A 23,046-nucleotide genomic window follows, 5' to 3' on the forward strand; every position below is an offset into this window, starting at 1 on the left:
TATCTTTATGATTTTGCAGAGCTGTTTTTAACACACAAAAAGGCCCCAAACATCGTCAGGGGCCCATCTACTACCGTCCCTTTTTCCCAATGATTGCCATTCAATGCCCTGGCTGACCCCTGTGTTTCAGGGCAGTAAAAGTGGTGAAGAAACTGCAGGAAAAATAAGGAAACACTAGTGAGAGCAGATAGGGCTGCCAAGTTTTTAAAAAAAGAAGAAATATGGCCCCCAGCCTCTCCTTAGCAGCCATTGTGCCATGCATCCACTCAACTATTTGGGGCATTGTTTAGATTATGTCATCACATTCACGAAGGTTAAATACATAGTCAGGTTTTTTGCACCCCAGCATCTAGCAGTGAAGAGGTTAACTACTGACAGGCAGGTGTTATACTTTAGCATTAGAGGTGAAATAAACACAGAAGTTTTGCACTCCAGCATCAAAAAGGCTACCCTGGCAGGAGTTTTGCACTCTGTCAATGAAGAGGTTAACTATGCACACATATGAGAGTTGCACTTCAGCATTGAAGATGATTAACCCCAAACATATGCAAGTAAATCCCTCACTATGTTAATTATGCACAGGAGCAGACAGAAAAGGCAGAGGTTAGTGAATAGTTAGCTCTGCTGCACGCTTTAGTTACTTCTTTGCTCCATTGTATCAGTCTGGAATTGCCAGTCTGATCATCATTTATGAGATCAATAAAAGTCTTTATAACAAAACACATTTTAATTTATTGTGTAAAACAAAGAACTTCAAAATGATGTGCAATAATGCATTTTACAGGGTTTGTGTATTTTGAAAGCATATAATCATTAAAATTCAGCATCCCATTCAGCTTCTCATATATCTCAGCCTAGCTAGCACATAAAAGAGAAATAATAAAATATATGAAAAGTCCAATTCATGTTTTGTACAGTATCACTAATGCTTTTAAATACAGACATAACAATATTTTAAGAATGACAATAATACAAAAAATAATAAAAAAAAATAATAACTTAAAGGTGCTGTTCCACCTACTCTTCTGAATTGTACTTTTGTAACCAAACATAGCTTTAAAAAACATCTTTCACGGTACTGTTAAATTTATTTAATTAATGTAAAATTGTGTCTTATTTATTTTTATAGAATTTTTTAATAATCATAATTTTTTATAATTGTAATTTTTTATAATTTTTGCTGGGAACACCTGATTGCCATGTGACACAAAAACAGACACTGATAGGTTGTTGCCATGGATACAGAAAAAGTTTAGAGGATAAAAATTACAAATCTAATAAGTTTTTTTGCGTAGCATGCTCTAGTGAATGTTTTTTGTAGATGGAACAGCACCTTCAAACTACCTGTTCTTGTGCACCATATTAACTTGTTATTACATATGTGTTAAAATGTAGATCGAAATAATACCTGTAGGGAAATAAGTTTATCTACAATAACGTTTTTGCAGTTTTCTTGTGTTCCAAAACATAATGTATCCCTAAAATATTTCATTTTAATATACATGAACATGTTATTAATACACATACACCGACGTACTGTAACATACTTTCACATACTGTGTGATATGAAATTGTAGACTTTAAATAATACAGGTGTTTTTAAAATTATGGTTAACCCCCCCCAAAAAAAATGTAAAAACCTCATAAATTGCCAACATTAGAAAACAATGGAACTATGGAAACAATGTAAGATTTATACTTCAACATTCATTTTAACCATTATATGCTTATCTACATTCAGTTTCTTCTGCAGTCCGTTGAAGAGATGGGTGTTTGTGACCAGTTGGAAGATCCAGCTATCCCGTGTTCACAAAAATAGTTTTCTCTCCATGATGTCTTTAGAACACTCATGTCCTTGGCGTGATGTACACCTATTTTTGGTGTGCCGTCGGATACAGTATATGTGGTTATAAGGCACCATCACACCGAAACCAATTAGACTGTTGCTTATTCAGTTTTTTTTTTTTAGTATATGCATTGTTTATGAACTAAAAACCAACCTTTTTTGGATAATGTTGTTGTATCGTTGGTATCAAAACAATTGATTTGATTGATATCATTTGTAGCTGCTTTAATGGAATTCACTTCCCGGTGTAATTTGAATCTTCGAAAAAGGTAACAGTTTTGCATTGTTCGGGTTGTTTTTTATTGAATTTTTTTAAAACTAGAAGTCCAATGGCCGGATCATCATAGTTGTTGCGCGCAATGAGTAACTAGGGCCTTTGAAATAATGCCACTTTATTCCATTTAATTTCCCGTGATTTTGTCCTGCATTGTAGAACATTCCATTCAGGTTTGAAGGACCACAAGCGTCGAACCACCAACCTAGGCCAACAAAAACACAAAGAAAGAGACACAGAAGGTATTTTGTTAATGCCACGAAGAAAATATTTTATTATTATTACTTTGTACCAACACTTTTACATAACCCCAGTATTTTCTGATTTAGTGTAATATATTTTCATGGACCTCCCAAATGGCCAAAGAGAGGTTGGGGCATTGATGGTTGATAGGACTTGACCCATACACACATCCACAGCCAGACACTCCACATTGGTTAATAGTGGCTACATCTTATTTATTACAAGAATTTATCTTGTGAGATCGGTCATGGAATTATTAAGTCATCACATTTTAGCTGTTCATCATTCTGTAATCTTTTAGGGAAAAATTATATGGCATCTCAGAAGATCCATCAATGTAGGGTTACACAGCAAGGTTTGAACTAATATTTCACTTGCTGCTTTGACTTAATCCAAGAAAACACTATTCAGATCCCAAGCACCAAACTTCATCGTAGATCGTTCTCATAGTCTTTTGTTGCAAGGTAATTTGTCTAACGTGACAGCGTGTAATTCATCTCCTGGGAGACTACAGAGTACAGAATTGAGGGGATAAACAGGCAAACCGTATGTTGGCACTCTCTTAAAAATGTTTTAAACGTCTCATGGTCGATTTGCTTATTAAATATATAAATTACAAGAAAATATATAGGGGTGAATGTACATAAGTGTATATTTGGACAGTTCTTGATTGCATAGAAGTCAGCATGTGTTGACTACAATATAACACCAATTATAGCAATACCAATAACCAGGAAGTTAAATTATTACATTCTGTTTACAGTAAGTTAACGTTGGGTTTTCTGAGCGCTATCTCCATTAAAAAAAGGATCAGTGAGTCCTTTTAAAGATTTTAACCAATTTTTTAGATAAATACTTTTATTTATAAAGCAATGGAGCCCCTTTACCCTATTCTACACCTCTGCGGTGTTACTATACAAGGAAACCAGAAAGTTGCCTCAACTCTATTTTTTCTGCATGTTACTAGTGTCTGTGCATGAGTGTTATGAATTAACTTTTTAAGTCAGGCTAAAACACACCCCTCACCTAGTTGCCCCTCTTACCCTGTGGAAGTTATGGCCCTGCCAGGCGAGAAAGGATAACATTTTTTTTTTTTGTTATAATTAATTGCCATAGGTTATTTTTTAGGATTAATAGTATCGTGTTATCTTTTTTAAGCATGTAAATTTTTTTTTTTCATTTCTTTTAGATATGGGAGATATATATAGAGACGTCCTTATAGAAAACTGTGAAATATTTCTGCTAATTGCTTCCAATGTAGCACTCTGCTATGACCTGGGACTGTTCCGGTTAATCTCTGATAACACATGGGGAAGCAGACGTATTAGGGACAACATAAGGTGAAATATGGGAAGAAAATGAGAAATACTTCATCTCCTGTCTACACGGTAAAGACACGGAAGACAGGAGATGTTGTGGCCGAAAAAAATAAATATTTTATACGAACTCCCTGGAATGCAAAGTAATGTAAATATTCTTGGTAACAAAAAATGCATTACATGTGGCAGGCGTTACAATGTAAAATACTTTATTTTAATGCTTATGTAGTGAGATTGCCGTTTTGCGCGTAAAATATCAGACGCATTTTTGATTTATGAACTGTAGATCAAATAATAACATTTAACCACATACAATAAACACGTGTCATTCATGTATACAAAGCTATGCTTGTTTGTATAAATGTTATAGGTGGTTCGGAACAAATGGAAAACAATGCATTATTTTACGTGTAATGGGGCTGATCCTTTTCTATAGGAAATGTAATACATCAAAGGGATTCCTGCTAAGTGTCACAATCCTACTAAATAGAATCTGACGTGTTCCTGCACTCCATCCATCAATAACTCTATGGATTTCTCTTTAGGGCATTATACCAACGTGACTATATGTTGTTTTTCGCCATGATATGAAAAGCCAAGTAAAAGCATTTTTACTTTTAAACAGTTGTTAGAACGAAACATACTAATTGGTCATCGGACCTACATGCCAGTACAATGGGCTAGAAGAAAACCATTGCTTGTTAAATGTCAACAAAGACTGAACAAGGAATCTGTACTAATATAAAAAGTCAATCCTATGAATAAAATGTTGTCATTGCTACGTGAGCACAACCAAAAAAAAATATAAAATAGATAAAAGAACATATAAAGTATAAAAAAAAATGTAAACAGTAGATATTTGTCATTAGGTGAAGGTGATTGCTGATATATGCGAGACAGAAATAGTAACAGTCATCTATGACATTGCTAATTGTGATTAGATAACAATTAAAGTATAGAATTCGCCTCTCTTTAGCCTTGTTTCCAAATGAGTGATGGCTTGAAATCTGAGACCTAATAAATGTCTTCAACATTCTGAGTACTTTGCCTCCATTCATTAACTTATCCAACTAAAGCCCCCTCCGCTCACCAGGGAGAAAGCAATCAGACAAGTTCCAGAGCAGATTAGAGGATTATGATTATACCCAGGAACTTTCCCCATTGGGCCTGGAGGCCCTGGTCAATCAAGAATGACTAACCAACTTCAGCACAGCATTTGCTCATTAGGTGGGGTAGTTCTCCATCTTTGCCCAGGGTCTGTCCACTTTCTACCCGCTTCCAGGTATATTAACCCTTAACCCTGTGCATGGCTAGCCCTGCTAGCCCCCCTTTTTACTTTCTTAAGGAACAGGAGAGCTCCAGGGAACCAGCTATTAGAAGTTTCCTATTCCGCAATTCCTACTATATTTGTATCTCAGTTTTGTTATATGTTCTGGGTATATTGAATAGATTTCTGCTCTTTTACTGCTTATCATGCACTGTAAATCATTGCTTCCAGCCTAGTCCTCATGGCTGACTAACAGTACAGAATTAAGTTATTCAAATAGGGAGATTCATAACACCTGGTCTGTTGGCGTGTTTTCTATACTAGGATGGAAACCACTGCTCTAGATCTGTGCAGACATGCTGGACAAGACTTCCAGAGAGACATGATTATGGAGGCATGGACTCAATCAGGGCCACAATAGACTTTGTGTTCGCCATCTTGATAATACGGTGTAGGCGGTTCACTATGGTCCCCTGCTATTTCTATGATCTCAGGTCCGTTTGACTCCAGGGCAAATTAGGCATTGGATTTCTTTCTAGTCTGGGCCGCAGGAATCATTGCACTGTTGCAGAGAAAATATATACTGTATGGAATATAGAGTATGTTATACGCAGATAACATAGCTGAGAATGGCCACTTCCCAACTTTAGTTCAATGGTGGGAGTAAACCGGGGTGAAAATTCACAGCTTCGTTCAGGTGAAGGGTGGACAGCAGGCCAGTAATAGAAAGTAAAATTATATATATATATATATATATAATTGAAATGCTCAACAATCTTGCAAACCTCCAATATTGCCGATTACCTCCATATTGTCATCCCAGTATTCACCCAATAGTTTTAGATTTGTATATAAAACCTCTGCTTGAATTCTGGTTGTTATATGGCATGTGTGTTGGTTTAATTTATGGATTCCAGCTGGTCTGAGAATTTCATGGGGTTTACTAAGTAGCATGTGGATCTAAACAATCTTAGGCCAACCCCATTAAATGGCTGGACTGTACTGCTTTAAATCATCAGAAATAATAGCTTCTGGGTCCTTCCTTCCTTGTTGATGTAGTAAAGTATCATTAATCCTATATGTTGTAACTGGAAGCTCATTTGAGAAGGGAATTATTCTATTTGTTTCAATTAGTTTACAATTTGCAAGCTGTACCAAATGAAACGGTTCAAACAAATGAATAATATAATAAGTAGAAAAGAAAATATTTATACATTCAACCATGACCATGCTTTCGTAGTTCTTATTACTCATCTTGAAAAAATATGTTAAGGGTACGAAACTGTGGCCAATAAAAACAGTGAGCAGGAAAGAGCTTTAATAAATGTAATTTCTAAACAACAAAACTACTATTCTGCGATCAAATAATATGATGGAACTTCCCTCTCGTAATATATCAGTTAGGGTTAGAAATGGCCACATACCAGATACCCGCCATTGGTCGTTTATAAACCAAGAAAACAGAGGCATTGATGTATCGTGAAAAAAGAAGGGCTTAAAATGCTTTATAGCAATGCCTACGTCTACGTGTCAAGTAGGCATCTTATAGAGGAATTATTGAATCTACACTAGGGTTTTATTAGATCTTTTTAGATTTAAACATTTTGGTCCTATGAAGTATTTTGGTTGGTATGAAGCAATGCAGCGTGGCTGAAAATGATTGAACCTCCACTGAATTGAATTATCTTTATAGTAAGGGTTATAGTAAGCAAAAAAAAATTACAGAACCATAAAGGGTTTTTTCATAGTTATATTTTCTTGACCCACATGGGGTGTCTTGTTATGCTCAAAGCTTAACATTGGCCAATATACAGTATTCAAAATATATGTTTACTTATCTGATTGTAGGCACTGATAACTCTTGGGTGAGCGTATTTTCACACTCCCGTTACAATTCAGCATTAAACCATGCAAGAACGCTCTTTGTACTAGAGAAATAGAAGCAGCCTAATGGGCCATCAAGCTAAAAATGGTGGCCTTTGATTTCCTGCAGCGTTTTTCACAAGTAGATACTCTGCAGGGAAGGTGGAAGCTGTTGCAAGTCAAAAGTTTATCACAATTTGTTCTTCTCTTATATAACCTCGGTAACTTTTGGAAATGTATTAACAGTCTTTAGTCTTTACGGCGTTTACAAATGATTCTGCCCACAATAATTATGAATGTCTCAGTCTCTTGAAATAATTTCATGCACAGATCACCATCGGTACCTACCTCCCGTGAGCATTAGAGCACACTTGCACATGCAGTTGTCATTGTCTGCATCTTTTGTACTGAAATCCGCTCCATGTAGTATCAGACTGCTCTGCTTTCCGGCTGTTCCGCTGTGGCCTTTTAAGTATAACCTAGAACAGATCATGAGTAAATATATAATATTAAACATCTATATACTATATTACCATATATCTGTGAAAACAATCATTTATATATTTTTTAAAAATACCGTTGATTTTAATCAGATCACAATTTTTGTCTCGGATTGGACCCATAGGTAGTTACTTTATGACTAACACTGTCTTTGTACTATGTCTTAAAAATAAAGCTAAAACAAAAAAATATATATTTTTAGTTAATATTGTACAAGGAAGGTAGCATTATTTTTTTAAACTAAAAACCAACATATATTATAACACACAAGCAGATCAAAAGTACAAAAGTTACCAAGAGGGTCTACAATTAGCAACAACGCATTTAGAGAATGAATAATTGAGCTTTGTATAATTCAGCTATGACAAAATAGATCATTCAACAATACATAATCATTCAACCGCTAATAAATATGGCGCATACCATGTCATAATTGTAACCTTTTCAATTAAATTGTTTAAACTGTGAATTTTGTTCACAATTAATACACAGTGTTACCTTAATCCTAAATACCAAGAAAGTTACATATTTTATATATTCCTCAGAGACCCATTCATTTTATAATGATCCAAAGCCCTTATATTGTTTCTTTTGTGTGTGTGTAAGTGAGAGAAGGAGAGAGAGAGAGAGAGAGAGAGAGAGAGAGAGAGAGAGAACAAAAAGAGGGAGAGAACAAAAAGAGAGAGAGAATGAGAAGAGAGAGAGAGAGAGAATGAGAAGAGAGAGAGAACAAAAAGAGAGAGAGAACAAAAAGAGAGAGAGAATGAGAAGAGAGAGAGAATGAGAGAGAGAATGAGAGAGAGAGAATGAGAAGAGAGAGAGAGAGAATGAGAAGAGAAGAGAGAATGAGAAGAGAGAGAGAGAGAATGAGAAGAGAGAGAGAATGAGAAGAGAGATGATAAGAGAGAGAGAGAGAGGTGATAAGAGAGAAAGAGAGAGAGAGAGAGAGAGAGAGAGAGAGAGAATGAGAAGAGATAAAATTGGCAATTAAGAGCTTCCACATATTTTAAATCTTTTTCTTTTCATAAATACCGTGGAAAATGCCACACATATAGATACTGTCCACAATTTTCTCTTTTGTATCTTTTGTATTGTTCCTTACAATATTTAGCTCAGCTAGAAGCTGTGTTGCTATGTTCATTATGGCACTGGATACAAGGTGACGATTAATGTCTCTTTCACTTGCCCCTGTTACACAATAGGGGCTTAGAAGCTCTCATTTTTCACTTAGGACAAAATAAACAGCTTTCATGGTGTTGATGGAAATAGGATTTTCAGAATCCTGTTTTAAATAGCTGGATCCCACAGTATATTATCATCATCAATCTAATCAGAGTTTTAACACTACCCAAGACCCCATACAAGGATACCACAGATGAAGCAGATTAGTAACTCTTCATGTGCCAGAGAGAAGCCCCGAGATATATTACCATTAACATAAAATCAAGATGATTTTCATTGATCTCATATAAGATACAGAATCTTCAAGATCCCATCACTCCACTTATTGGTGTTTTAAGAATTATAGTACATTCTATATATAGAATATATATCTATATCTATATATATATTTAAATATATATATAGATATAGATATATATATTCTATATATTCTATATAAAACCAGAATATAGTTTTCTATAAATAATGAACATGATCAGTATGGTGGGATATAAACATATCTTTTCCCCACAAATGGGAAAGTTAGATAATTTATATATATTTCAATAAAATATTCGGATGGTTACTAACAATTGTTAATTACTAATAATAATGGGTTTATATCTATATACGTGAGCTCATCAATAGTTCCCATATACCCATTTATGGAAGAAGCTGATGCAATTAATTGTATGTTTAGATTTTTTTCTTTTACTTTATCGTGAAAATGTGATTAAATATGAAAACTCCATGTAGGCCACATTTCCTTCTGTAAAACCTCAAATCTTACTGGGACCTTGACAATGTCCTAAATTCAGATAAGGGTATGCCTAACCCATGCTTTATGGTATTCAACTTTTCCACCATCCTTTTGGTGAATCTAATATTGCTTGTATGCCACTGAAGACATTACCATAGAATGTATTATTTCAAGTCAGATTACGACTGTAATGTTTACAAATTAAATCTCAGTAATAACTAATCTTAAATATCCTCACAGATAGAATAATGATTAATAGGAATATTGCCTACAACATCTAATGGTTTGGATGCCAACGAAAATTACCAAGGAAGTAGAACATTATTCAGTTCCTTTGTAAACAGAAGTCTACTCAGCGGTGAAAGACGGCAGGTGAAGCAAAGGCTAGTGCTGACACTGACTATTAGCAAACATTTGACAGGATCATTAACATACTATGTTTTGACATTGTTGCTGAAGAGCTGTAAGGATGCTAGTCGTCAGTGTTATTGGAGTGCCGTTTAACCCCAAATGTTTATAGAACATGATGTAGTAGCAACACCACCAATAATGTTTCCCTTCTTTAAAGTCTGGCCACCAGTTAAGTTTGACCGACGGAGGAGGTTACGGTTGTGTCAATTACCGAGACGTATGGCTGAATGTTTGAAGGCTACCGTTAAAACAAAAATAATCACAGGTTCTCAAAGCCAGACAAAATCATTCACAAATGGGTTAATGTGAGTGAGATACAAAGCAGTGTTATTTATTCTTTAAGTTCTTCTCTTAGTATCTGCTTCCTCTCAGTCTTCTTTTGGCCTATTCTCTAATACTATCTTTTTCTTCTTATGCCCCACAATAACTGCTTGAAGATAGACCAGAAGTAGGACTTCTTTGGTCCATGTTAGGAATGGCATCAACAATATTTGCTAACACTATATCATTTGCTAGGAAAGCCATTTCAAAAACAAATTTGTACCCGAAACACGTTAATGCTGAAAAATTCTCACATCTGGCCCACGGTACACCAGCAGGATAGCAATGGAATTTTAAACCAAGTGCTTTTGCTGAGATATATTCAATTTTTTAATAAAAACTAGTATGTAACAATGATTTGGGATTATTCTCCCTCATGCAACATGACAGAATAAGGATTTTACTCTTAAAATGCATTATTTTAAAATGTATAGTTACTTAAGTCCAGATAAGTTTTTTGCATTTCAAAAAGAGTTCCTTCTAAATAATTTTTAATATGAATTAGACATATTTGGCTTCTAAAAGCACTTAGCTCAAATAGTATTTAATAAATAGAATGGGCAAAGGTCTGAGTACAATAAATCTTCATTCCAAACGGTTACGCTAACTTATACAATTCCTGCAATTTTAATATTTAAAAAATGCAACTTTTTCTCCATCTGTAAAGTACATTTCATTATAATAAAGTCTGTGATTAGTTTTCTATATCTTTTTTCCAAGTATTTAAGTAATTTATTATTTATGTATGTATAGTTCAAGAGACTCTTTTGTCAGTAGGTAAACAATTGGGACTTTAGGTATGGGAGTACTAAATCTACAATAATTTCTGAACACAGAGTTCATTTGTCCCAGAAAACATTTATCTTACTGCATTCCCCTGAGATGTGCTTAATATATATATCTATATTACCATGTTTTTACTGATAATAATTGAAATCAATGAGGAAATTTGCAAACCCCTCATCCCTCTGGAGTGGGATAAAATTTATATATATGACCTAAAGCCGAAAATCAAAATTATAAATATTTATTATAGCTCGGAGCTTTTCATTACTGTATTACAAGATTATTCTAGAAAAAAAATTCATTTCATAGTTTATTTTGCTCTTTATTTTCCCTCTTTTGTTTTTAAGAGATACTATCACTTTTACAACATTTAGCATTACTAGTTTTATTTTCTCAGTTACCTATAGCTTAGAAATGTGTAATTGTTTTGGAAATACAAGAGACTTCTTGGCAACTGGGAAAGGTAGCATACCCAATAAATTTCCTGCCCAGACATTAACTCCATTTTCCATGACCCATGTTAAGAAAGGCTGCCAGATATATTTAATTTAATATATTAATTTAATATATTTTGGTTATTTAAACTTAAAAGAAGAGATGCAAGTAAATGGAGAGGAACATAAGGCAGATATCGAGAACTGGAAGTTAAGATGGCGGTCCCAATGGTATATACATAAGGTGGGTTTCTGATTCATACATATTGTTTATCTTTATATGTCTATGCACTGAAGGGAGAGTTGACTGGAGAATTTGTAAGAGAGGGTAGGACCAATACTGGTAGGTTTCTTTCTCATGGATTTGACAATGCATTATACAGAACCATTAATAATCATTCTGCAGTAGAAGCTCACTTGGGTCTTCATAGTGAATAGTAAAGTGAAGGAGTTATAATCACCACTCTCTTGTCAACTCTCCCTTTAGTAAATAAGTCAAAGGACAGATCTGCTTTGAGTTATTGTCCGATATGTCAATCATAACAGATATAACAAATATGAGTATAATGCTCCATTTAAGTTCATGAGTATGGTTCCTATACCAAAAACAACCCAACACATACAATTTAATTGAACAGCACATGCTCATTAAAATTATTCATATTTCATCGACTATAATCACATGGATGGCGGTTAGATACACAGAGTATGTTCTAGAATATTGAGGATATTTGTGTGAGAAAATTTTTATTCTCATTAATTCCTGTGATTCGGGAAATCCCCTAAAAATAGCCCAGGAACAACTGGAACAGCTTAAAGGTGTCCTGTCACATGACAATATGTTAAAAACCTCTGAGAAAACTGATAAAAATGACAAACAAGTATTTTGTGCAGAATTTGGGCTTTTAATTATAATGAGGAGTGCAAATCTGATAAATTTAATTAAGAAAGATGTTTAAGCAAGCATGGAGGTCAATGTGACTCTCTCTCTCTCCCTCTCTCTCTCTCTCTATATATATATATATATATAAATGAATACTGCAATATAAAATAATACTGATTTCCTTTTTTTTTTAATTATACGCTACTGAATATCTCTCTCTCTCTCTCTCTCTCTATATATATATATATATATAGACACACACTAAAAAAAACACTTTTTGTTGGGAAGGGGGATGTATTTAATATTTACACACAACTTAATTAACATTAGACCTGTTGTTCTAGGAATAAATGATGAACTACTTGTGGTAAAAAATATTTTGAGGTAAACCAAAGTACTTACGGAACCAACATGCCAAATGTAGGTCATACGAGTAAAAAAAAATCTGAAATAATCATTTTTGTTCTGAGTATTTATAAAATGCATTTAAACATGCCAAAAGGAAAATAGTTCGAGGTAACCTCAATCCATTATTTTCCAACGTATGTGCTGGCTCTTCTCTAACTGGCTAATGTAATGTGGCAACAAAAAGCCACCCCCCAAAATATTCTGGGGGATCATTTGCTGTGTGTTTAGTTTCTTAGATAATACATACATGATGAAGAAGACACACAATCTAGGTATTTGTGAAAAAAAATTATAGTGAATTATTAATAAAAAATATTTTTCTATTGTAGACATTCTTACAATGGTCTTCTTGGAGGTAAATCTGTTAAAACAACTGTTACATTGTTATATTTTCCACAGGCGTCTTTAAAACCTGGCCACATTTTATTTCTGGCATCGCATATGCTTTTATTTTTAGAGATTTTTTTTTCCCTTTTTGGTAAAGCAGAAGCATTGGTTATAAGAAGTGAAGCCAAATTCTTATACAGAATATTGAATGGAACCACATAGAGTCAATCTGGACAAAGAGCAAGAATTAGAACTTGGTTTCCTATCCACAAATTGTGTCATTCAAATTGTTTCTTTTATTTAGGAACTGTATAATTGGAAAGCACCATTCCAGAATTCTAACAAATAGCTCCCAATTTCTATAGGTACAGTGTGGAAACAAGGTGACGAGAGTTTAAAGTACTTTATAGGAAGAGTGGTGGCAAGAACAGGGTTAAAAGGAAACTTACAATCACCAAAACTTTTTTTTTTAGTAAAAGTATTTTTATTTATATTTTTAGACATTTTGAAATGTTTATAAGCTAACGAACCAGTGTAGCGTACATAAAACGTATACATAAATATAAACTTACAATAAAAATTAGTCAGGATGCATGGTTGTCATTAAGAATAAGAATTATTACCGTATTTGCTCGATTATAAGACGAGGTTTTTTTCAGAGCAAATGCTCTGAAAAATACCCCTCGTCTTATAATCGAGGTCGTCTTCTAATCAGACCTCAAAATGTCCGCTGGGGCCATGCTGCTTACCGGGCTTTGGTCGCGAGCAGCAGGAGAACAGTAAGCTAGAAGAGTGTCACATAACTCTGCTTCCCCCTCCTTCCTCTGGGGGCGGGGCCAGAGAAGTTGCTCGCACAGCCGGGCCCCTGCAGAAGTCTTCGCGTGAGAGATCTGCAGTTCAGGTAAGGGGGTGGGGGAGGGTTTTTGAGTATATGTGATTAATGGAATGAATGAGTATTTAAATGTTTGTGAATGAGTGTGTGTTAGTATGGATGTGTAAGGGGGGTGGTGGTGGTAGCATGGCATAGGGAGGCTGTACTCACACTCCTATCATCCCCAGGTTCCAGCATGTACTGGCTGCCTTGGCTTGATAGGAGTGTGATTGCTGTTAGCAGTATATATATACCTCCAGAAATGCCTTTTAACCCCCTATATGCCACTCTGCCCCATGATATGCCTTTTAACCCCCTATATGCCACTCTGTGCATAACTGGGGGGGGCAGGTTGGCAAATAAAAGGAAATAAAAAAATATATATTTTTCTCAATCATAGCTTTTATTAAATATGAAAAAAATGTTTACATGAATTAATATTTACTAGTAAAACTTTTTTTCCTATAGGGTAGTCTTATATTCAGGCTTTTTGTTTTTTTCCTAAATTAATATTTAGATTTTGGGGGGTCGTCTTATAATCGAGCAAATACGGTATTTAATGGTAAATACTTACAATGGATACATGGCAGCCAGCCTGCTTCTCTTAACTCAATTTATTCCAAAAAATGAGTTACAAATGTATTTTAGTAATGTCAGATGTATTTATTAACTTATTTTGCGAAATTAATTAGCAGAAAACACTAATTATAATCTACACTTGTTGTTTTCTATATTTCTATGATTTTTAGATAAATAAATGTATGAACATCTGATCACAACCTATGTGACTTTATCTAAAATTACATGCTATAACATTATTTACTATTGAGCATATTGTATATGATTTGCATTACCAATCAAAACAACTAATCAAGCTGGGCTTCTATTAAATAATATATTCAGTCTAAATAGCAGCAAATGTTACTCTAAGCGGTACCTATAAAAAGTATATATATTGCACTTATTTCTATACTGTATAGCTCATTTTTAGCTTGGCTAAATCTCTGAGAAAACCTTCCAGAAATGCCTAGGAAAATAATCTTAACCCCCTAATGACAAAGCCTGTACATGTGCGGGCTCAAAATGCATTGTTTTCAATGGGTTTAGGGACCGCCCATTGTCCTTAAGGGGTTAAAATACATCCTTTTTATGGAATCGCATTCAATACAAACTGAAGTATTAGCTTTGTTGGAAAACATGGTTTCTTATGTAAAAGTTAACTTTCTGTTGCATTAAGGCACGCAGGAATTCTAGTGTTTCTTTACAGTAGCCAGATGGGAACGATAACATGTATTTTACACCTCCGGATCGCGTCTGATGTAACCATAAGAGCTATACGCAGCAAAACGAGATGAAAACCAACGCAACTTACTCCACTTCAGAAATAACATAACTTTAAAAAATATACTAAATGTCAAACAATGTGGAATGGTGCATTTTCACACACATTGCAAGTCAATGTAAAAAAAGTTCATTGTAGACTTGGCAGTTAGTTCAGAAATCTCTGAGGTGGCCCACGTGGACTCAAGATGTGATCCTTTCCAGAAAATAGTATAAAATATTCTTATGTATCCACTTAACATTATTTCTTCTTAACTAAAGCTAGCCTGTGAGCTAACTTGAACTTAACTTAAGCAAACCTGTAACATGGTCTTAATCAAAGCTAACCTGTGAGCTAAGCTTGACAATTTCTCTTTAAATTTTTCCACCATTTTTCCAACTTTTGAGTCTCACCTATACTGAAGCCAATGTGGCTCAATGAGTAACTCAGGTATAACGTAAGATAAGTTATTTATCTAGACTAGGAGCCAGATTTCGCTCCTAACAAAAATCCAGAAACACTTGGTCTTCTTATAGATCAGTATGTCTGTTTCTCCCTTCTTTCATGCAATCAAATGGCTTAACAATGTATTATTTATTTTATTTGTTTTAACTGTTTATTTTCTGCAGTAATATAATGCGATAGAAATTGAAATTGCTGTGGAATAAAATATAGTCATATAATAATAAAGAAATAACAGTGCTGCAGAAAATGATGATGCCATATAATACAATAAATAATAATAATCATTGTGTCCCTTAATGTGAGATTTCATGTAACATCCAGACATTAAACATAACTATCTGTTTTCATATTTTAAAGCAAATATTTGAAAAAGGTAAAAATAGGCTCTGATGTGCTTAAATGTAACATGCCTTTATACCCCATCAAATACAAAAGACATTTCTTCTCTAACGGGTTCAGAGAACACATTTCTGAGACATTAGGTCATGAGACTAAGTGAGAATTTGAATAAGCTCATTTAAATACCCCTATATGCATATGCTAATGAGGCAATTTAACTTTACAGTTAGTTCACTTTCAATAGTTTCCCGCACTGCATAGATGAATGTACAGTCTCCTCGCATCACTTAAAGACGAAGAAAGAAATCACGGAATATTTAGAAAATACAACTGCTGTTTCTTGTTTTGTTATCCCAGCAACAGGCGTGTGAAGCTCATTCATTTTCACAAAATTATTGGATTATATTAAACAAAAAAAAGTATTTCGTAATTCTTCACCTCCGATGTTGCCCTTGAGTGCTCTAACGTTATCGTATTGCAATCGTTCAATTTTCCCAGCAAGGGACAGACTAATTTGCCCCACGGAATCTGTCTCACAAAGGCGGAAAATCCATTAAGTTTACAAATAGGATGAATAAATACTGCATGAAATTCAAGTTACCGGTAACCAGAGTTAATATTTTAAAAATAATCTTTTGAAAGCAGAATATCATGTTAGTACAATATTTTTTACACAAAATAGTAGGCTTTTTAGAATGAGCATGATGGACTTTGTATGCATTCCATATTGAACACATCACTCACCTATATAGTCATTCCTTTGGTTGCCAGCTCTTTATTCTCCATTAGTATATTTTGACTGGGCCATTGCCCTAACCCTGACCCAAGGCAGCACACCATCTGCCCCAAGCACTTTCCTCTCTGGCCACCGTCCTTATGCTGGGTCCTGGGATATAACCTCATATCCCGCTACCCTTTATTTAAGGGGTGCAGCATCAGCAAGGCACAGTCCTCCATAGTGTATCAAGGAGATCACTGATCTCCCTGACCATACCATGGACTAATGACACCCTAGGAAGCCTGATTGCCCAATATGGAGATCTACCAGAAATTATGTCACGGAGGGGTAACTCAGGAGCATTTGACCTCACTCAGTTTTCCCACTCTGGTTCTACACAAGACATCCATGCTTAGATTGTGGGGGGCAGTAAAAAAGCTTCTTACCTGGGGCACTATTTGGTCAAAGATTGGCTCTGATCTGAAGCAATTATACAGATTATAGTGACTGGTAGACAGAAACAAATTGGAAAGCTCATAACGGTCACCCATTCCGGTGAAACACCTGTGACCTGAGTTGTGCTTTTGTAAATTTCTCAAGAAATCTCTCTCTGTCCTAAAATAAAAATGAAACCATTTGATGTCTTCATTTTTGAGACAACCCCTAATATACTAATATGTAAAATATCCATAGTTGTATTGTTGGAACGGTTGACTATTACACATAAAGTCGACATTGTTAAGTCTCATCTAAGACAAGACCAAGGACTGATTGAGTCTGAGTTCCTAAATCAGGAAAAAATGGGTAAAATAGATGCGTCAAATGGTTCTTATCTGCCGTTAAATTCTGTGTTTCTATGTTTCTACTTCCAGGGTGCTTTTTTTTGTAACTATCCACCAATCTTAGTAAAAACCATTTGATGACAACTTAAAATAAACTCATAATAAAGAATAACACTGGTAATTATATGAGCGGTTAGTTTTCCGCTTTAAGCAACCGATACTTCGTTTTGACAAGTTTCATCAGGTGGTAATACTACTGTGTTGTTAACAAGGTATCAAATGATGTTGCTTTAATATTTGTTGAAAACGTACATCTTTCACATTCCCATTTACATGAGTTCTACACAAATAAACAATGGAAACTGGACTCATTATTATCAGAAGAGAAGCTAATCATTCATTGGTATGCACAATTTGATTTTTAAGTTTCGGTTGAGAAATCTACAAAGTTCCTCAGTTAATTTTTAAAACTATAATCATCACATTATTAGATATAGGGGTCATTTAGAGAACCACAGAAACATAGAATTTGATGGAACCATTCGACCCATCTTCTCTGCCCATTTTTCCTGCTGTAAAGACTCAAATCTTAATTGTTCATAAGGCAACGTGAACAAGATGTTTATCTTGCCGCAGCTTATTCACAACTTAGTTTTTAGTGAATATGCCTCTGAAACACAGAAAGTGATCACATCTTTGTCCTTTGTTAAACAGCAGTTTTCATGTCCTGTGTAGAAACCGAAGCTGAATAGCTGCTGAAGGTCTACCTTCTGACCACCCCTGTTAAAGTTTGTCTAGGGAACTACATAAGGGCATGATTAGCAATTAATCACTTTGAACGTATCTGTTATCAGAGATTAGGCGATGCCCATTAAAATGTCCCACGATACAGCTCAAAACAACATGATACGGCTAAGTAGTAAATGCTGTCAATGTTGAATTTGTTTTGTTTTCAAATGTAATATATTCATTTAAAAACAGAATTGAAATGCTCACTGCCCCGTTTCCAGTTCTGTCTATTCCATTGGCTAATTACATTTGTTATATGTAAGAAATGCCCCATTGTACAGCGCTATGGAATTTGATGGTGCTATATAAAAAGATAAATAATAATAATAAAATGTGATTGTAGCATGCATATTTCTATGTAGGATGGCATAAGTTAGAAGGCACACTGGGGGAATTAAGCATTTTATTGTATGAGGCATCCAGCCAAAACGTGGCATGCTAGTCCAGAATTAAGCAATATATACTGTTTACTAAGGTTTTCAGGACTATAAAGTGTATTTTGGTACAAAGGCTCCTGTTTTTAATAGTTTACAAGTTTTGCCAATAAAGAATAATACATGCACAGCCAATCATACACATTCATAGGCAGACATACTCAACACTCCAATGGTGCTGGGGTCAGACTGGATGAGTTTAATGGGTTAGCGTATTACTAGTAATTACTAGTAGCTAGTAATACTATTGTCACATTACCCTGTGCACCTCGTCATGAAAAATTTTCCATGTATATTTCCATAATTTTTTTCTTGAAGCCTCTTCATTACATGTATGTATTTGTAAGTTGTTAAAACACTATGTATGTATCTTTGGTGTCCTCACTTACCTATGTTTGTATCAAGAAGATCTTTCATGGTGTCTTTCATGATGTAATATATATATATATATATATATATATATATATATATATATTTATATATGCCCTGAAATTATTTAACATTTTTGACATTGCATTAACATTATTTTAGTTTGTGTAGCACAATTCTTTAACCCACAAGGATTTTCTTCTGAACATTTTATACATTCTGTGTAAACTGTTCAGAATATGCAATTATTAAAAAATAGATAAAAAAAATAAGAAACATTCAAAGAAATAGTCCCAAAACACTGGAAAATGTGCTGATTATTGTGGCTTGAAAAAGATCAGTTAATTTTTGAAAGACCCACATTATGACAACCCATGTGCCAAAATGAATTATGGGCTACTTAAACCAACGTCAAAATACATTCAAAATTAAATTCCCGTGGGACTACATGCTATCTATAAACAAACCATAAGATTGAATGATTTACTTATTGCCAGTGCCAGCCATTGACAGGCCAAACTGAAAACGAGAACGCGTAATTTGTTTAATTTAACCATAGGTTTGCATTACTCACCATTTAGTTTTTATAATGTTATTTCATCTGCATCTTTTTTTTTTATTGAACTAATAATTTCCTAAAGAATTAGCTCATTACAGTATGAAATTGACATTTTACAAATGTACTTACAATTAAAAGAACCATAAATTAGAAATATATAGTATATATATAATAAAGCAAAATAAATTCTCATTTACATTACTTTCAATGTAAATGTTTTTCGTGAAATTTATATTAACATTTTTACATATAGAGGTCACTTAGAGGAACAATTAATATGTAAACTTCAACATGTATTTCAAGTGCTAAATTCTGTCCTTTTTGAAAGGGGAAAGCATTTGTCGTAGGGTTTAAGTGGGAAGTATTGAACAGGCCCGGACTGGTCATCTGGCACACTGGGCAAATTGCCACACACTCACCAGATCTGGCGCTCCAGGTGAGTATAAAAAGTAGTGTGTGCGGCCGCGCAAATCCAGCTGTTGGCCGTCCTTACATCAGCCAGCAGCTGGCCTTAAAATGCCAGGGCTGCCCTTTCATTGCCAGTCCGGCCCTGGCGCTGATGATTTTCTTATCGGGTGGCTCCCGGCTTACATTCATTTGATGAGAAAGTGTAATGCATCCTCACAAGAAAGCAAGCTTTAGAACACATCCCTTATCTTGCCTGTTTGGAAGGCACAATGACTGTCAAAAGACACCAGCTACATGTCATGCTATAGCAAGTGTTTTAATAGACTTGGCAAAAACATGTCACAACTATCACAAGTGGCAAGCATTGGGTATATAAGTGGAGTCATCTTCACAGCACAGCTATGCACAGTTTTGAGAAAGCTACATTTAAAAAATAGTAATACTAAAATGACCAATTTATCTCAAATTCTGACTGGGGCACTTCCAAGACAACTTTTTTCAAAACATGTAGATTCAAATTTGCTAATTTTCTATTTTTGCCCATGGGTGGGGGGGCAGCATGGGCTATAGTGGGCCCTGACTGTGGTGCAGAGGAGGGGTATGCTTTTTGGTGGGTATTTAGGGGGTGGAGTTGGGGGCAGATTATTTAAGGGGCTGTTTTTCCCAAGTTTAGGAACCATTCTTGTGGTTGTCTTACCTGGTTGCGTGTACCACCCTCCCTCCCTTTATATTTGTATTCTGGTTTTGGGTTTGTGGTGTTTTGTCACAGTCTGTGGGGCGGCAGCTTGCCAGGTATCCAGGGGGTTAATGTGGTGGTAAGTGACTTGTTGGTAACAACTGGTGGGAGGTTCTTGGCTGTCAGTGCTGGGAACCTCAGGTCAGGGTGGGGGCATCCGGGTATGTCCCTTCCTTAAGTGGTATTTGGTTATGGTACCTGGATTACTTGGCAAGCTTGGTGTGTTTATTGTGTTTATTGTATATATTTACATGTTGGTGTTTTGAGTCATTGTCCTTGTTAACGCACCTATGTTTATTGTTTCAGGTTTTGGGGTGACAATGACTCTAATTAATAAAATTCACTGTGGCCTTTTCTTATCCATATTCAGTTGTGTGTGGTGTCATTACTGGGGTTAATGGAGGGTTAAGCATAACCCGGAAAATCGTGGCTACAACAGTCGTGCAACAATATCAAAAGCATGTTTGCTAGAAAATTGAATTTGCATTTCTCAAATAATAATCATAATAAACTTCCTTTGAATGTCAGGTGTATTGTAAAATATTCTCCTTGCTTACTAAAATATAGAAGCTGAAAGAGCTAACATTCCAACAACATTAATAATGGGGGGGGACTGGGATATACGTATATCTTACATATACATTGTATAAGGTCTATGAAGTGGCAAGCAAGCTTGTTTAGAAGGCCTTGTTTAGAAGGAACAGTCCATATCTGAGACCCACAACTCTCTGTGCATCTTTCCTCTTTAAATGTCTCTCTTTTCTGTGACTTGTATGTATGGGTATCATGGTGCTCACTGCTCACTAAAACATATATTTAGATACCGTATTTGCTCGATTATAAGACGACCCTGATTATAAGACGACCCCCCAAAATCTGAATATTAACTTAAGAAAAAAAGAAAAAGCCTGAATATAAGACGACCCCAAAGGAAAAAAGTTTTACCAGTAAATGTTAATTCATGTAAACTATTTTTTTTAATAAAAGCTATGATTGAGAAAAAGATTTTTTTTGTTTTTATTTCTTGTATTTTCCAACCTGCCCCCCTGTTACGCACATCTGCCCCCAGGCTTGCCACTCCAATATGGCACTGTGGCCCATGATATGCCTTTTAACCCTCTATATGCCACTGTGCCCCATGGTATGCCTTTTGACCCCCTATGTGCCACTCTGCCTCCAGAAATGCCTTATACCCCTATATCCCATTCTGGCATTTAGGGGGTTAAAATGCATATTATGGGGCAGAGTGGCATATAGGGAGGTATAAGGCATTCCAGGAGGCAGAGTGGCATTAAGGGAGTTAAAAGGCATTGTATAGAGCACTCTGCCTCCAGAAATGCCTTATACCCCTATATGCCACTCTGCCATTTAGGGGGTTAAAAGTCATATTATGGGGCAGAGTGGCATATAGGGAGGTATAAGGCATTTCAGGAGGCAGAGTGCTCTATTAAATGCCCCCTTAACGCCACTCCAGAAATGCCCTATGCCCCCATTTAACACACACACACACCCTATACCCCCATTTAACTAACTAACACACACACACACACACACACACACACACACACACACACTCTCTCATCCCCCTTCCCCCGCTCTCCCCCCTCTCTTACCGGTGCTTCCAGCCGGGGCAGCGGGTTGACGTCGCCTTCTGCTGCAGCCGGAAGGAGGTGTGGCTAGCAGCGGGGGTTTGTATGCGTCCGTCGCGTATACTTTCCCCGGCTGTCAGAGATCAGCTCTCTGATCTCTGACAGTCGGGGAAGGTCTATGCGACGGACGCAGACAACCCCCGCTGCTAGCCACACCTCCTTCCGGCTGCAGCGGACGTTGTCTACGCGGATCGTGTAGACGTCAACCCGCTGCCCCGGCAACACAGAGGAAGCAAGGAAGCACCGGTAAGTGTGTGTATGATGGGGGGGGGTCGGGTGAGACAGGAGGATCCAGGTCCCCTGCAGCGGTGCGGGGGATCTGGATCTCAGTCTCCTAATCAGACCTCTATTTGAGGTCTGATTAGAAGACGACCCCGATTAGAAGACGAGGGGTATTTTTCAGAGCATTTGCTCTGAAAAAAACCTCGTCTTATAATCGAGCAAATACGGTATATTCAGAGAAGCAAAACCTCCCCTGCCATACCCCCCAACACCCAGAGCTGTCTGGGAGACCTCTATTAGGGCATGGTGGAAGTTTTCTGGTTTAGGTGGAGAATGGGTCAAAGGCACGACCACCCATCTGCCTTACATTAAGAGCTACCTTGTGCCGCCCAGCTTTTATGCATTTCGTGGGGGACATGTGGGAGCTTTAACATACAGATGCGCTGTATCGTTTGATTTTACAGGGGACATCTGAGGCGGGACAGTGTGACAGCTACAAAGGACAGCAGGGTAGTGCTCAAAAATCAGTCCAGCAAAAAAATGGTGTCCTAAAACCCTTAACCTTAACCCTGAAGAAACC

At 36.0% G+C, this 23,046-nt stretch overlaps 1 protein-coding gene across 1 annotated transcript in view; it reads right to left on the reverse strand.

The window, feature by feature from the left end:
* Positions 1-2,011: 2,011 nt before the first annotated feature.
* Positions 2,012-23,046, reverse strand: part of ANGPT1 (angiopoietin 1) — a 123,173-nt gene continuing 102,138 nt past the window's right edge. Inside the window, exons 8-9 of the mRNA XM_053468436.1 lie at positions 7,161-7,291; positions 2,012-2,325 (exon numbers count right to left, since the gene is read on the reverse strand). Coding sequence (XP_053324411.1) covers positions 2,165-2,325; positions 7,161-7,291 — 292 coding nt within the window. The 3' untranslated portion in view covers positions 2,012-2,164. The remainder of the gene's footprint in view (positions 2,326-7,160; positions 7,292-23,046) is intronic.

Source organism: Spea bombifrons, chromosome 5, assembly GCF_027358695.1.
Source record: "Spea bombifrons isolate aSpeBom1 chromosome 5, aSpeBom1.2.pri, whole genome shotgun sequence".
Classification (NCBI taxonomy): domain Eukaryota; kingdom Metazoa; phylum Chordata; class Amphibia; order Anura; family Pelobatidae; genus Spea; species Spea bombifrons.